The 17,098-nt window shown below is 30.9% G+C and overlaps 2 protein-coding genes across 2 annotated transcripts; one reads left to right on the plus strand and one right to left on the minus strand.

Annotated features, from left to right (window-relative positions):
- Positions 1 to 3,058: 3,058 nt before the first annotated feature.
- LOC109338880 lies at positions 3,059 to 9,012 on the plus strand. The gene is made up of 3 exons (XM_019576229.1): positions 3,059 to 3,254; positions 6,348 to 6,845; positions 8,270 to 9,012. Exons 1-3 carry the CDS (start codon positions 3,149 to 3,151, stop codon positions 8,860 to 8,862), a joined length of 1,197 nt encoding a protein of 398 aa, XP_019431774.1. The 5' UTR covers positions 3,059 to 3,148; the 3' UTR covers positions 8,863 to 9,012.
- A 1,181-nt stretch (positions 9,013 to 10,193) lies between these two features.
- LOC109338878 (40S ribosomal protein S14) lies at positions 10,194 to 12,540 on the minus strand. Its single transcript, XM_019576227.1, has 6 exons — positions 12,411 to 12,540; positions 11,628 to 11,747; positions 11,487 to 11,532; positions 11,023 to 11,108; positions 10,650 to 10,779; positions 10,194 to 10,442 (listed from the first exon to the last, which is right to left on the minus strand). The coding sequence occupies exons 1-6, from the start codon at positions 12,411 to 12,413 to the stop codon at positions 10,375 to 10,377; spliced, it is 453 nt and encodes a 150-aa protein (XP_019431772.1). The 5' UTR covers positions 12,414 to 12,540; the 3' UTR covers positions 10,194 to 10,374.
- Between the last annotated feature and the right edge of the window lie 4,558 nt (positions 12,541 to 17,098).

The raw sequence follows: 17,098 nt of genomic DNA on the forward strand, positions 1-17,098 counted from the left end.
ACATTAAGGTACGCTTCCGTTCTAGTTTTTATATCTCTTCTCGATAATTTAACATAAAAGATTTTGGCTATACGATGATAGTGTTCATCATCTTTAGTATATATTATGTATCTTTAATATATAAAGTTTCTCACACCATTAAAGTCTCTATTTTATAGAATTTTCCAACCGTCCATGACTAGTAGATCCTCTACGTATCCGCTTAACACTCTTCCAATAAACATGAAGAAGTTGGTTGAGAAATTGTCAAGCTTTACTTACATAGAAAGAAATTTCAGGCACATTGATAATTGCATATTGAAGAGCACCATCCACTGATGCAAAACATAGCAAGTTTAAGACCTGATGTGAATATTGTCTAAAACACCATTAATGTAATTTTGTTGAGACGGGTGTAGAGTACCATTAGCCAAACGAGTTACTTCCGGACCAAGAAAATAGGTGAGGTCACCAAGATATGCAAGAGAAAACTCATTGTTTATTTTATGAATTAGAATATCTATAACAAATAGTGAGCTTCCGGTGATAATTATATTACGAGAGACATTGATAAAAATATCATAAACTTTATATTTTTGTAAGTAATTACTATGAATTATATTATAAGAGTATCATTATCATCAACATTTACAAGAACAAAGATCAACCTGAATCTTCTCAACATCTTTTTTAACTTGCAGGTTTACCCTTTCAATTTGGCAACACCTCTGCAACTAGTTTGGCTTCTATATTGCCCACCCACAAGACACTTCTAGTCACTTTAACATGCATACGGCCCTATCTCCCATGAAAAAATTCTGGAAGGTATGTAATATCATTTGGTTAGCAACAATATAATTCATTTGATTAGCTTGAAACAACAATGTCTTTAACTCACACAAGTTTTCTACTCAATACATTATCAAATCAATGATGATGAAGGCATGATTTTGGATTAAGGGATCTAGTGATAAGTATTTGATGGCTTATCAAGATTGGACTATCAACCCAAACACTTGTCAGTAATACCCATAATCAGTCGAATCTAGGTCCGTGTTTTTGGACCTGTGAGTAACTGAGGTTGGAGATTTTTGAAATCCGTTGTTAAACAAGTTCGAGTCTAGGTAATGAGGTACTTGTATATATATATATATATATATATATAGTAACATAACTAAATATATTTTTCATCATAATTATAATGTTATGTTGTTAAGCAATAATGTTATGTTATTAAGTAATAATGTAATGTTTATTAATCCATCACTGTGATGTAGTTTTATGTTGGTAGAGAGATCTTGGACATTTAATATGTTTTATTGTCATATTTTAAATTATATTTTTAGTAAAAAAAATTATATTTAAGTGAAATTTTAAAGTTGTGTACTTATATTTTAATTATGTTTATAATTATTATTATCGTTTTTCTTCTTATTCTGATTGTCTAAAATAACATATTTGATTATAGGATATACATGTACAAAAGTATAAGTTGTTTGTAATATTTTAAATATTTCTAGATTTTTGGCATCTATAGATTCTCTACTTATCCAAGGACACGTGACTTGCAGATTCAGCATGTATTTGAGCGAGTCTGGGTCCCAAAATGGAAAAACGGGACGGGTCTAGATAGTGCATTATCTAGAACCATCTAGACTCATTGTCATCCCTAAACAAAATACATGTAATTATGGGTGGACATTTTCTATCCCAATAAGTGTATCACTCCATGTACTATTGTCTGTGATTATTTAGAAAAATAATTAAGTGTTAAACTTTTAATTTAAATATATTTTTTCAATCTATCACACATAATAACACAATGACGGGAGTATTATCACTTATTTGAATAAAATGAGAAGGGTCACATTTGCTTTCAATGAACTGAAATTGAAGGACATGAGTTAGCTTTTCAAACCAAGGTGTGGAGTGTTTGTCCTTCAATCTCAAAGAGTGTTTGTCCTTCAAACAATCAAGTGTTTGTCCTTCATTATCAAAGAGTGCTCCATAAACACCTCATTAGAAAGGGTATCGTATTCACGAATGCATTATTGACATTAGTTTGTGAAAGTGGCCATTAATGAGTTAATGCGAGAGCAAAAATATCCTATGGTAGCAAGCTTGATAATAGAAGAAAATCTTTCACCAAAATCAAAATTAGGATTTAAGTGATAACCATTACAACTAGTATACACTTATATTTATTAATAGAACTGTCGATATTCTTTTTCACTCTAAAAATCCATTTCCACCAAATAAGCTAATGACATTTATTATTGAATTTTTTTATATTACACTATTACTTCACGTAATAAACTAATTATTATCCTCCTACCAAACGTCTTTTTTAGGAATCAATTCACTCAGATTTTTTTATTCTTTTATATCTCTTAAACAAAAACAATTGTATTAACTATAAGCGTAAAATGTATATATTAACAGTATAAAGATTTATATACATACACTATATCATCTACTAGTCATTTGGATTTCCTTTTCTGAAAAGTCAACAATAATAAAAAATCAATGGTGATGATACAATGACAGTGTATATACATATTTTTATCATTAAGTATTAGCTCCCGGATTATGTGAACTCTGTCAGTAGCAGTGGGTGTGGGGTCCGCCGTAAGATCAGGTCTGAGAACCCCTAAGAAAAAGGCTTATAAATTAAATAACATTAAATAACACTCTTTTCTATAAATAAATAAAAGAAAATATACATGTGTCCAGACTATAGATCATACTCTACATTACAACTAATCTTTATTTAAATTGAATATCAAAAGAATTTTTCAATACCAAACTATTTAAATAAACAATCAATAAATGGTTTAACAATGTAAGACCTTATTGAATTTTTAAGGTTGAAGGTTCGATTTTTGAAAGTAACACTTATCGTGAAAAATAGTAACAAATCTCAAAATGGATTAATTACTTATCAAAAAGATGAAAAAATTTCTTTGGTAATACAAAAAAAAACTATTTAAATGAAGTGACTTTTAGCCTAAATAAAGAGCAAAAAGAACCATTTACTTTTTAGAGAGAATCTATAATAAAAGGACACTCACACACTCTCCCTTAGGTTCTAACCTTCTTTGCCTTTGTGTTCCTCAAAAACAGAGTACACTCTACACCTTTCAGAAAAGCACAGAGAGAGAAAGAGAATATGTTGGGAGTGAAAATGGATCGATGCTCCACAATATTGAAATGGGTTTCCATCTTCATGCTTCTATTCCTTCCCCATTTGGCTCTCTCAACCCCTATAGAAGATGGTAATGTTTCTTAAATATTTACATAGAATTTGGTTATTGTTTTCCTCTTTTTGTCTCCTGAGATCTGATATACAAGTGTTGTTTTTGAATTTGTTGCTTGATTTATGAGCTTTATTTTGTGTACTATTGTATGATTTTGGTGTTTATATTTATTATTTTACCTTCCCATTGTGTGGTATAGTACTATGGTACGAAAATGAAATGGCTAGTAATTATAGCTTAAAATTCTTGCAACATTTTCTAGGTGTGGGTGGGGCAAATTCTGGGTAGGGGTCAGTTCATTAAGGACATGCCAGTTATAGGAAGCTAGCAGCCGAGCATCTTAGAGTTAGTTATATACTAGTTAACTAAAAAATAGCTAAATGAACTGATTAGTTTATAACTAAAGTAAAGTTGTGCAAGTAAAGCATCCCCGTCGTGCAATTATTGATGTTTCCAACAGCAATATGTTACCGATACTAAAGGCAACTCATAAAAATTTACCCAAAAAATGTAAATCAAATTAAAGCAATAAGTGTTTTATTTTTAGAATGACCCTAGCAGGAGAAGAAATCAAACCCAGCCTAAAGAATAGAACAAAAGTAGTGAAGGTAAGTAAGCATATGGGTCCCAAGCAAATGACCTTTAAAGTAGTAAAAGTTCCTGTCCCATATCCCACACCAATCAGTGTTTGCCAACAAGTCAAAATTAACATCTCAATTTATTTTTATTTTATTAAAATAATATGTTAATTCCATATGTAAATATATGAATGGAATGGGACAGGAATGGGAACACCAAGTTGGGACAGGTGATCCCCATCCGTAGTACCAGTACTACTTGGAAATGCGAAATGGCCTTTTATTAACAGTGTTCCCGCCACTCAACAAACGTGCTTTTTTTATCCACCTATTTTCATAAAAAAAGAAACGTCCTTACGGGAAAAGGACACAATCAACGCGTGTTTAAATTTACTACTACTGATATCATATATAGTATGTGAATCTAATTATTTTTTGTATAATGTCTTTCGGAGTGTGGGAGTGTGGGACTGTTCCTCACACTTTATTTTTAAGAATTAAACTTATTTTTGGATCCAATCCTTACCTTTTAATTATCATTAATAAATAATGAATCACTACTTGTATTTAACTTTTTTTTAATATTTTCAAAATCATTTTAAATTATACAAAAGAGATATTATATTAAAAAACTATGTATTGAAGAAGACCCATAAAGGTTAGTTTGAGAGTTGAATTTTGGAGGGGAAGGGAGGGAAATGGAAGGTTTGGGAGCCATGAAATACACTTGTGAGATGGTTCACAAGCTTTCCATTTTCATTCATTCCCTTCCAAATCTAACTCGCAAACTAACCCCAAGTGTATTATCTTTGGCCATTATCATTCATCATTTATCCCCATACCGAAGCCATGCTCCCTTAAACAAAAACAAAAAACGAAGTAAACAAAGAAAGTAATGATCTTCTAAAGTTCTCTTTGTTAGAATGAGATGAACAATGTTATTAATACTATATCGGTCATCAAATCGGTTAGGGTATTGATATTATAGTATAGTGGTTTAACTGATAGTTCACTAATTAAATTGCATATCGACGAAATTAGATATACATATATAATATATTAATGTTGAAAAATCAATAAAAGGCCAATATGTTTTTTATTTTCATTAAAAAATTATTTTAAATAAAAACCAACTAGTATTATTGGTATGGTTCAATTGAAAATCGGTCAGTATCATCGGTTTTAATTGGTTTTAGCTAGTTTTAATTGATATGATTGTATGACCGACATAATTATTATTCCATACTCGTAATGGATCGATCCACTAGTTTACCGATTCAACTTGTCTGTATAAAATGGTTTTAACAAGAAAGGACAATGAAGTGGGAATGGAAGTGGAGGAGCGTGTTAGGAGCCACGCGCTCAACGCACCTTCTGATACATATTGGATTGGACCAAAACTCAATTTGTTCCCAATCAACATCATGTTTTTTTGTCGTGTTTCTAATCATCCCCATGCTGTGTGCATTTGCAAGCTGTCATATACAATGAGAGATATTTTGTAAGCTACTTTATTTTGTGACTACTTGAGTCTAGTGTTCATTTGTCTGAGCAACTTAGCAAGCTGGCATTTATTATAGAATAATGTAGGTAGGAGATATAGATTAAATAGAAGTTAAATGAAGTAAGAGAAATGATAAGAAAATTCCTCTGCGAAACATTAGGAAACGTTATCAATTAATGCCATAAAAGCTTAATTATAGGAAATCCATCCAGTTTGATTGATCAAGTTTATGAGAATTTGTCTAGCTGAAAGATATATATAAGCTGACCAGATTGAGAGTTTTATGACAGCTTAAAATAATATAGAGTAACACTATACTTTCTTACTAAATTCTCTTACTTACGAAAATGTAACATTACTAATCATCATCAAATAAAATATCATCTTTTGATATATATCATTTTATCATGAGTATAAAAATTAGTAGGAGAATTTAGTATAAGGATATATCATTTTCCAGTTTCAATTTACCAATGGTTGCTTATTATACTAATTGACAATGGGAACTGACGCGAATGAAGGATTTCATTTTTCTAGTTTGGTTCAAGGTTTGAATCTTGTTTATGGTATATTTTATTCGATATTCTCTAGTAAAATTAAGGTTTATAATACTGGATCAATAATTTGATTATATTATGAGTTGTCAAATAGAAATCACTTGTTCCGGATATATATTATTTTTTATCCTAAGTCAATGAGAATGTTATTTTTATTATTTTTTGTTTTTAAAAATTTTCTTTTTTTTCATGGACAACAAGTCATTAACATGAGACATAGAATAAAACATTATTAAGGACAAGTGATTTTCATCTATCCGTCCCGATAACATACCATCATATATGCATGTGCATGTGTCATGTTTATAATTTTTATGTACAAATACATAGAAAAAGATAACGTGGCATCTATTACTTAATGAATCTATTTCAAGTGTAAAAAAAATTATTTTCTCATTAATTTTGATCTACTTTACTTCTACTTGTCTATAATACTTTGTGTACTAAAATATTGATGATAAATAAATTACAGGGTTAGTAGAAAATGGGGACTTTGAGGCAACCCCATCAAAAGGGTTTCCAAGTGAATCAATAACAGAGGGCCCCACAGAAATCCCCACATGGAAATCAAACGGCACCGTTGAGTTAGTAGAGTCAGGGGAAAAACAAGGTGGAATGATCCTCATAGTACCACAAGGTAGACACGCAGTGAGAGTAGGCAATGATGCCGAGATAAGCCAAGAGATACACGTGGACAAAGGTTCCATTTACTCGGTCACGTTTTGTGCGGCTCGCACGTGCGCACAGTTAGAGTCACTTAATGTTTCAGCTGCGTCTGCATCACAGAACATAGACCTGCAGACATTGTATAATGTTCAAGGGTGGAACCCTTATGCGGTTTCTTTCAATGCTATGGAGGAGAGTATTAGGTTGGTGTTTAAGAACCCTGGGATGGAGGATGACCCTACGTGTGGGCCCATCATTGATAATATTGCTATCAAGAAGCTTTTCACTCCTGATAGACCCAAAGGTTTCAACTCAAACCCCATCTTTTCTATCTAGTTTACTACTCCAATTTATAATAATGACATATTATTTAAAACTTTAGAATAATATCATCTTACCAAATTTTACTACAAATCATCATGCCTAGAAGAAAGTGTAAATCAATCATTTATATCGAATATGACTTTGTGACAAAATGTTACTTTTATGATATAGGAGAATTTACAAGTGGATATATCATTTTTCAAAATTTTAATATCTATGTTTTTTGAATTTTGTTAATAATTTAGTATATATTGACAGTGTAAGTATTTTTTACACTATCAGTAAATCATCTACCATTTATATGTTAATTATTATTGACTCTTAAATAAAAATAATACAAATTAATAGTCGATAATAGGATGATAGTATAAAAAACTTTGTGCATAAGTTTTAAACTTTTTTGTTAAATAGTCGATACAAAAACTAGTGTGGTTAACACATGAATAATATAAGGTATTTACAGAAATTTTAGGAAAATTCTTATATTATTTGTGCATACACTTATATCTAATTATCTAATAAAAATAAAAGAGTAAACATATATTTTGGTCCTTCAAAACTTTTATATGTATCAATTTTTTTAAAGATTAAATTGATATACGTAAAAATTTTGAAGGATAAAAATGTGTATTTACTCAAAAGAAAAATTGCACATTGTGCTTAGTTTACTTTTTTTCATGCATGTCAAGTTTTTATATTACAACACAATCTATTTTATTAGCTGATTTTATATATGATTTTAAGATAATTATATTTAGAGGTACATTTCACTTCAATATTAGAGGTACATTTCACTTCAATATTAGAGGTACATATCACTTCAATATTAATATTTTTCATACGGAGTAATTATTATAATAAATAGGGTAAACAATACATTTATATTTTGCAGACAAAACCAGTGAGTTTGTCTAGTGATTAAATGCACTTTTTGGAAAGAAAAAAAAAGGAAAGGCTGAAAGGGCCTATCATATTATTATTTTTTGTAAAACATTATAAGAATGTTTTCTATACAATATACACAAATTTTAATTAGAAGTTTTTGAAAGCACTCTTATTTGGCATATGTCCTATTATAGTTTTATATGCGCCCACATAATACCATCACTATCCACTGTAATAATAGCTAGTAAGAAGCACTTTATTTTGTTAAGCTACAAAATATGAATTAGAATCATCCTTCTTAATTTTACTTTTACTCTCAATACCATGACAAACTACATTGTACTTTAGCTTAGCTAAACTGAAGATACATTTGCATAATATTGTTACTAGCTGTTTTAGATTGTATTCCTCAACCACAATTGTGAAATATTGCATTTTCTTTTAATTTTTCGCAATTGCACTAAATGGCAACACTAATTTCAAAAATTGTATTGATCATGGTTGTGTTGATCATTGTAGATAATGCAGTAACCAATGGAGATTTTGAAGAAGGTCCATGGATGTTCAGGAATGCTTCACTTGGTGTCCTCCTTCCTACCAACCTGGATGAAGAAACTTCCTCATTGCCCGGCTGGATCGTCGAATCCAACCGAGCCATCCGGTTCATCGATTCGGACCATTACGCTGTTCCACAAGGCAAGAGAGCCATTGAGTTGCTCTCAGGCAAAGAAGGCATCATATCCCAAATGGTTGAGACCAAAGCTGACAAACTATATAGCTTGACCTTCTCATTAGGCCATGCAGATGACAAATGCAAGGAGCCTCTTGCTGTTATGGCCTTTGCAGGTGATCAAGCTCAAAACATTCATTACACTCCAAATTCTAATTCTACATACCAAATTGCTAACCTCAATTTCACTGCCAAGGCTGATAGGACTAGAATTGCATTCTATAGTGTGTATTACAATACTAGAAGTGATGATATGAGCTCTCTATGTGGACCTGTTGTAGATGATGTGAGGGTCTGGTTTTCTGGATCCAATGGGCTTGGTGGGTTGGGCATAGTAAGGCTTGGGCTTGTCATTCTGGGTTTAGTTTGGGTTATAGTTTAAAGGGTCTTGTTTGGTTTTGGTTTACTTATCTATACATATATATACTGTGTTACTATGCTTAATAGATTCTACTAGATTAGGGGTATGGGTAAAGTCACATTCTCCAAATCTGTTGTATTTTAATGTTTATGTGAACTGACCTTAAGTTTAAAGCTTTTGCTATTAGAAATGATTTTGTCGTATCTAGTGTCATTCTTATTTTGTGGTTTAGAAGAAAGATTGTCTTGTCAAATAATGCTACTAAAATGTCTAAAAGGATTAAAGGAGTTTAAAGTTGAGTGATTCATACTTAAGTGTTTTATTCTAAAATAAAGTTTGTGAGAATTTTATATCTTGCAAATATGATTCAAGTTGCTAAAATTGTCAATCATGTTGGCACAAATTCTAAATCACGCTTACCTGGGAGCATATCTGGTGTCTCACTTTTTGTACCACTTCATATACCTCATATACCATTACTTCTAATTGGTTGAAAAAAATTATTGAAGTTAAAATTACAATTATTAAATATTTTTTCGGACTAATTATATCTCCTAATACATAGAGTGGCACAAAGGAGGGGGAGAACATATATGTACCTGTAAAAAGTGATTATGTGGGCTCCAAACAAAAATCAAAACATACACTAAAATGATAGGCTTGAATTTTTCTTTTGCCTCAAGGTGCTGCTGAAAATCAGTTATACAAATCAAATATCTTTCTTCATAACATTACTTTAGATATAACTTTTGCCATTAATTCCAACCTAAATGTCAAGAAAAAAATAAATGGCCAGTTGAATATATAGAAATTCAACTAAGATGTACATTAAACAGAGATGAAGGTCCCAATCTAGTGTTTTTAATGGAAACTAGGTTGAAGGTATCTGAGTTGGAGAAGATCAAGATGAATAGTGGTTTTAATCATATACTCTCATGTGAGAATCAGACATTAATATCACTTTATAGAGTTTGTCTTCGAACCATATTTTGGTGTTCTGTGATGATATCCTAGTTGTGGGACAGTTTTACTTTACTGGCATTAATGGATATCAGAAAGAACATAATAAGCATAGCACTACGGGGGTTATTATAAAACCTTGCTGGCCATATTCAAGGTGGTGCATGGCTGTGAATGAATGATCTCAATGATACTTTGTCCAATGATGAGAAAAAAAGTGGTGCTTTGAAGGAATGGAGAAAATATCACCATTCTTGTCTCACTTTGTGTCCCCGCCCAATTAAAAAGTATCACTTAAAAAGAAAAGTTATAAAAACATATTTTGTGAAGTCTGAGTGACAAAAAGATTGTTGTTCGCTTTTGAAGAATGCAATCCAATCTAAGTCATATCTAATCAACATGCAAAACTTTAGAAATGAACTCAATTACTCAAGTCATATCCTTTAACAATACCTCGTGAAATACAAAAAAAAAAATTGGATATAGAAACACGACTTAACTAGATTTAGAGATGCTACTGTTCTGTTAAGCATCAAAATTGAAACATAGTAAAGAGCCATACACCACATAAGTTTAAAGCCTTCTCCCCCTTCTGCCACTCTTTCTACGAGTGCTGTCGGATGGAATGGGAGTCACATCCTCTGAAAAATGGTGCACAATTGAAATCAGTTATGAAACAAAAATGAAAAATACAATGAATTAGGGAACAAATTATCCCTGCACACTAAATGATGAACTCACTTATTAATAATATTCACATACATAACACAACAATAAGAAGTGGCATAAGACAATTGAGTAAGAGATAAGGCTGAAATACAAAGTTTGTTTTTAACAAAGGTAATTACCTATACGGCCAATTTTCATTCCTGAACGAGCAAGGGCGCGAAGAGCAGACTGAGCACCAGGACCGGGTGTTTTTGTCTTATTTCCACCAGTAGCACGGAGCTTGATATGAAGAGCAGTTATGCCCAGTTCCTAGTCCAAAACACTTCAAATCATTACATGTATTTTGCCAGTTTTGCAGAAATAACACATGCTTACTACAATATTTTTACAGGCCCATTACCAGAACAAAATCAGTCATGCCATAACTTAAAAAATTACAATTGTGGCTAGAAGCAGATAAGGTTCTACAAATACAAGAAGAATAATGCAGCATTACTATCATGAAAGTTTGAAAGATTAATTAAAAGAACGATGTTGAAGAAATATTAAGACCTTGCATCTGGTAGCAACATCCTGTGCTGCAAGCATAGCAGCATAAGGAGATGACTCATCTCTGTCAGCTTTAACCTTCATTCCACCTGAGAATGGAAAGGAAATTGCATAAGGATACTGCAGCAGTAAGCATTAGGATACTGTAACTGTAAATTTTTATACTGAGGGTGCATGTCTTCCCTTTAATTTCTTATGATAAAAAAGGCAGGCCCAGTTCACTAAGCTCACAACATTGTGAGGTATGGGGATACTTCAGTCCATACATAAAGATCTCACAAAGAGTGTACAAACTGTTATGAAAGAAAGCTAAAAGGAACAATTCATATCTTTACATATGTACATTTGGAAATAATGACCAGAAGAAACTACAAATATTAAATATTAGAGTGAATCATTACTGTTAACTAAATATCAATTTATGAATTGTTTAATAATTCATTGAAGGTTAAGAGAAACGCTCATACCAGTGATACGTACAAGAGTTTCCCTCCCAGACAAATCAGTCACATGCTGCAATTATACAAATAATTCACTCATTCAATTAGGACCAAACTTGAGGCAACACTAATTAAAATAATGACATGAAGAGCGCTGCATGTACTCACAATGAAGGTGTCATTAAATGACGCAAAGATGCGAGCCACGCCAAAAACATGTTCACCATCTCTGACAGCTGGACCAAGAGTCACTGTTTCCTCCTTTGGCTCCCTAACCTTTCTTCTCGACTACAGTAGATAAGTCACATTAGAACTAAATCCATCTTCCAAATCCCATAACATAACCAATTGCCATAAGGAGTAAAACTATAAGCCATTTTTTAAAATAAAATGGCAACAGTTCATCCAAGCTAAAAATAAAACTTTCAATGTTTCACCATTCCCTATGTAATCAGCTAATTTTCTTATTTAAACTATGTAATGTGTAACTAATTTACCATATTGTGTAGCATGTATAAGGTTCATCGTCATAAAAAACGTCTGATAAATTAATGTAAAAACTGACGAACTGTATATCAAAAACACATACTCATACATGTACCCTTACTGTGGACTTTGATTAGTGGTTTATAAATACAAATAGCAAAATAACCATCAAATGAATAAGATCTTATCAAAAAGATGTCTGCTTTTTTTTTATAAATGTGAAGGCTTAATCACAAACCCATCAAAAAAATAGGGGAATCATAATGCCAATAAAGAACATGCATAAAAACATCATGCATTTGAACCATTCAGAACCCAAATAAACTTAAAACCAAACACAATAATCACGATTCCAATCAATCTAAAATCTGACAAATCTAAAGCTATAAAATTTGCGGGTCAACAATAAATGGGAGAACAATGAAAGATAGATGGAACATTTAATTGGATGAGAATTACACGTACCATGGTTACAATGCGAAGCTAGGGTTTAAGAGATTGATAATTAGATGAAGAAGCGTCTACAACACTTGCGAGTTGAAAATGGAGGCAGTTCTTAACTTCGATTTTATAGTAGGGTTTTGTAAAAATCGGAATTTGCTATGAGCCCCCTCAACCCTTTTTTAATTTTTCAGATTTGCACTTATTTCTTTTGCAATTATTTTATAAGGACCCCTCTTTGAGAATGATTGAGCTTGGAATTATTTTGATATCATCTTACAAATCTTTCTATATACTAAGAAAAAGTAATATTTATCATAAATAATATTTTATTTATTAACAGTTTTAAAAGTAAATATGTCACTTTCTTATTGTGATATATTATTACTTTTTTTTAAAGAACAAGTTTTTATAAAACTCTTGATTAAAGAAAGAGACTTTTAAACCACATTATAATATATATTTTTAAAATATTCTCAAACCCTTCTTTTTCACAAACTCATACTATAGTGAAGCTCTTCAACAAGAACCTTTGTTGCTTCTTCTCCCATCTTGTATGACCAATTAGTACAACACATTCCACTCACAGAATACACATGAAAATATTGAGGCTAGAGGTGGATGTTTAGAGGGGTAGGTGGGGGCAACTGCCCCTATATTTTTCTAAAAAATTAATATTTTTTAGGTAAATTATTTAATATATTTATTTTGTATAATTTATTAAAATATTTATTTTACGCTACAAGTGAATGGTTGAACTAAAATCTAATTTATTAATTTTGAACAGCATATATGAAGAACAAATAATTCTATTATTCTAATCATGTTGTAATTCAAAGTCACACAACATTGTAGGCTTGTAGTAACAACAAATAAAGAACAACATTGCATATCTGAGAGTGCGTTTTTTAATTTGTATTTGTTATCAAAAAAATTTATTACATGATTCGCCTCATCACTCATGAATTCATATTGTGTTTGTAAGTTATTTTTACCAATACTTTCTTCATGCAATATTCTTATTTCCTCAATTAATAATGTAATATTGCAGTATCATTACTCCATATTGGGGGTAGTTATAGACATTGTTGATATATTTTGAATTTTTGTTATAGTATATATTGTTTCAATTATTAATCAAGATGAATTTCCTATTGGCAACGTGGTGACTTATATTGAAAAGGAAATAACTAAAAAAATTATATTTGATTCAATCATGGATGAGTTTAAGCATTTCAAAGAACAAAAAGTGACACTTTAAGTGAATATATCCTTTTTTTAACATCTTTAATTGTCAATTAATGTTATTTAAAATTAAGAGTAAATATTTATTTATGTCCCTCATGTTTTTTTATTTTACTAGTTTGGTCCTCAAAAATTGAAAAAACCCAAAATAATCCCCAAAATTTCAAACTTTGAGTCAAATTAGTCTCTATTAGGTGTTGTGAAATATGCTAAAAAAACTAATTCGACCCACATTTAAAACTTTTTAGGATTTAATTTTGTGATAGACCAAAATGATAAGGTCGAAAAACATGACGGACTGAAATGAGTGTTTACTCTAAAATTAATATGTTGTTTTAAAACTTTGAAACAATTATATATATATATATATATATGTGTGTGTGTGTGTTTTATTGTTAATCAAATAATTTTAATTATAAATTATATTTAAATATTATTATTCCCTATAAACTTTAGAGCAAGATCTGCCACTGATTGAGGCATTGTATAATCAAATCTAACATTGATGTTAATGTCAAACACAAATCAAATATGATTTTTTTAGTTTCTATTCACTCAAATCAACTTCTTTACTATAGTCATGTAGTACAAACTTCATGAATTTTTTTAAAAAAATTGCAAGTTGAACAACCATGTCACAAGCAAAATTATATGTTGGTGACTTAGATGAATAAGTATACTTTTTCAAGTTATTCACAAACATGTGATTTTGGAAGATAAAGTTTCCACTTAGGCTATGAGTTGTTAATTCTTTAACTTTTGCAATGTAGTCATGAACCAGACCACCCTTGAAAGTGGCATAAAGTATGGGATGATTTTTTCAGGATCTGGTTGGTTGCTATTAGAGGAGATAATATGACCTAAATAACTAACAAAATCATACAAAAAGTATATATGGATAGCTTAACATAGAACTGTTTAGTAACCAATAAGTCTAGAACCATCTGCAGATGAGTCATATGGTCATGTATAGTAGCACTACAAATCAATATATCATCAAAAAAAAATACTAGAACAAAATGTTGTTAGGAATGGCCTAGTAGATCATTCATTGCTGCTTGAAAAGTGGTTGAGGCATTTGTAAGTATCCTTAGGGTGAACTTGAATCATGTGATCGGTATCTAGAGTGTAAGTCAATTTTGGAAAAGATTGTCGCGCCACCCATTTCATGCAGTAATTCATTGATAGTAGGGATTGGAAATTGATTTCGTATAGTAATGGAAGTTAGGGTTCCATAATCAACAGAGAAACACCAATTTCCATCCTTTTTTCAAACCAACAACGTTAGGGAAGAAAAAAAGGCTATTATTAGGCACTACAATTCCAGCCTATAACATTTCTTATAGCATTGTTGACATAACATCCTTTTGGGAATGTGAATAGCGATAAGGTTTCACACTTACATGTCTAGAATTTGGGGCAAGGATGATAAATTGGTCATGTGCTCTAGGTGGAGTTAAAAAGGTGAGTGTCTAAAAACTTGTGGGTATGATTGTGCAATAGGTAAGAGTTGAGGGGAAGTGGTTTGAGGAAGATTGGGTGGGGTAGGGTAGATAGTAGTTCAATGGGAACAATAGTAATTGCATGGAATGTAGCAATGGCATCTATGTGAAATAGTCTAGAAAATTGGTGGAGGGTAGAATGTTATAAGTTAACTAGTAAGTTACTTATGCATTCGCACAGAACAATAATTTTTTGTCGTTTGGTTAGGAACACATATGTCACTCGTGTATTTGTATGGTTAAGAACACATATGTTACATATGTATTCATTTGGTTAAGAATACACATATTACTCATGCATTCACATGGTTAAGAACACATATGTTACTCGTGCATTCATATGGTTAAGAACGCACATGTTGTTCATGCATTCACATGGTTAAGCATGCACATGTTTCTCGTTCGTTTACTTGGTTAAGAACGTACATGTTACCTCGTGCATTCACATAGTTAAGAACATGCATGTTACCCGTGCATTCACATGGTTAAGAATGTGCATATTACTTGTGCATTCACATGAGACTAATTGATTTGACACATATTTAGAACCATGTAAGTATCAATATTATTATATATATATTAGTAGTACTCTATAATATTTTGATAATATAAAATGAAATATATAGAAACACAAACATTGTGAACTAATTTTATTGTATGTGTTTTCTGTTGTAACCATTTAATCATCATTTGACATCTATATATCCATAGGTTCACCATCAATCTGCGATAGGGTAAACATATATTCATTAGTCAAATATAAATTTATAATGAAGTCAACACAATCATGTATGTACTTAAGAAATTTTCAATATTATGCACTTAATTCATATTATCAGATTGATATATAATTAATTGATAACTAAGAACTTATTATATTACTACCAATGTGAAAACATTTCATACAAATACAGTCACAAAATAATAAATGAGCACCCCATAAGAGTTCCCATTTTCCATTTGGATGGACAATAAATTGATAATGGATACAATTATGAACTTTGTCCAACATAATACACCTCAAAGATATTAGTAGAATATGATATATACATCCACTGTCATGTATAAGAGTCATGGAGAGATTTGAAAGCATGATATTGAGACAAAATGCAAAGAAAAAAATTAATGATTAAAAAATGAAACTAAAAGGGCCTAAACATTCATAAGAAGTTGACGGTAATATTAGATAATAAAAAACCAACATGACATATGAGAAGCAAAACAGTGAAAAGCAATAGAAAATTATAAAAGCTTTTAAGGCAACAAAACTTTTAAGAGGAAAGAAGCAAACCAAAGGTAAAAGTAACTAAAATACCAATAAAAATTGAATATTGATAGGTAGACTTTACACAGTCACATGTGTACCCTAACCATTAAAGAGTAGATTAACATCAATTATCTCATACTTTGTGTCACTCTGTATGCCAAAGCACGTGATTGGTCAGAAATAAACATATTAATGATAATAAATTAAATACTTAAAAAACTTAATAAACTTTTTATATTTATTTTTTAGTCCTAATCATTATTAACTTTATCTTCCCCGATTCTAAAAAGTCCTTTGGCTTCCACTTCCATGTCATGTCTACTTTTTATATTTATTTTTTAGTCATAATCATTATTAACTTTATCTTCCCTAATTCTAAAAAGTCCTTTGGCTTCCACTTCCATGTCATGTCTACTTATTTTCAAGATTTGGTTGCCTAACATTAATGAAAATAAGTAGACATGACATGACATAGTCATGTATTGGCAAGCTCATCAAAAACTCATTTATTTCGTGCACATAGACAAATTTCCATTGCTCAAGCCACTGAACTAGACATGACATGCAACTCTAGAATTACAACTAAAGAAAGTATGGAATTAATGAGTAGAAGAACTAGTGGGAGAGAACATCTTGGTTTTCTACATATTGATTGTGATAATTATTTGAAGACAAAACGTTCAAAAGAGATGCAAATA

This window comes from Lupinus angustifolius, unplaced genomic scaffold (assembly GCF_001865875.1).
Source record: "Lupinus angustifolius cultivar Tanjil unplaced genomic scaffold, LupAngTanjil_v1.0 Scaffold_45_208, whole genome shotgun sequence".
Lineage (NCBI taxonomy): Eukaryota > Viridiplantae > Streptophyta > Magnoliopsida > Fabales > Fabaceae > Lupinus > Lupinus angustifolius.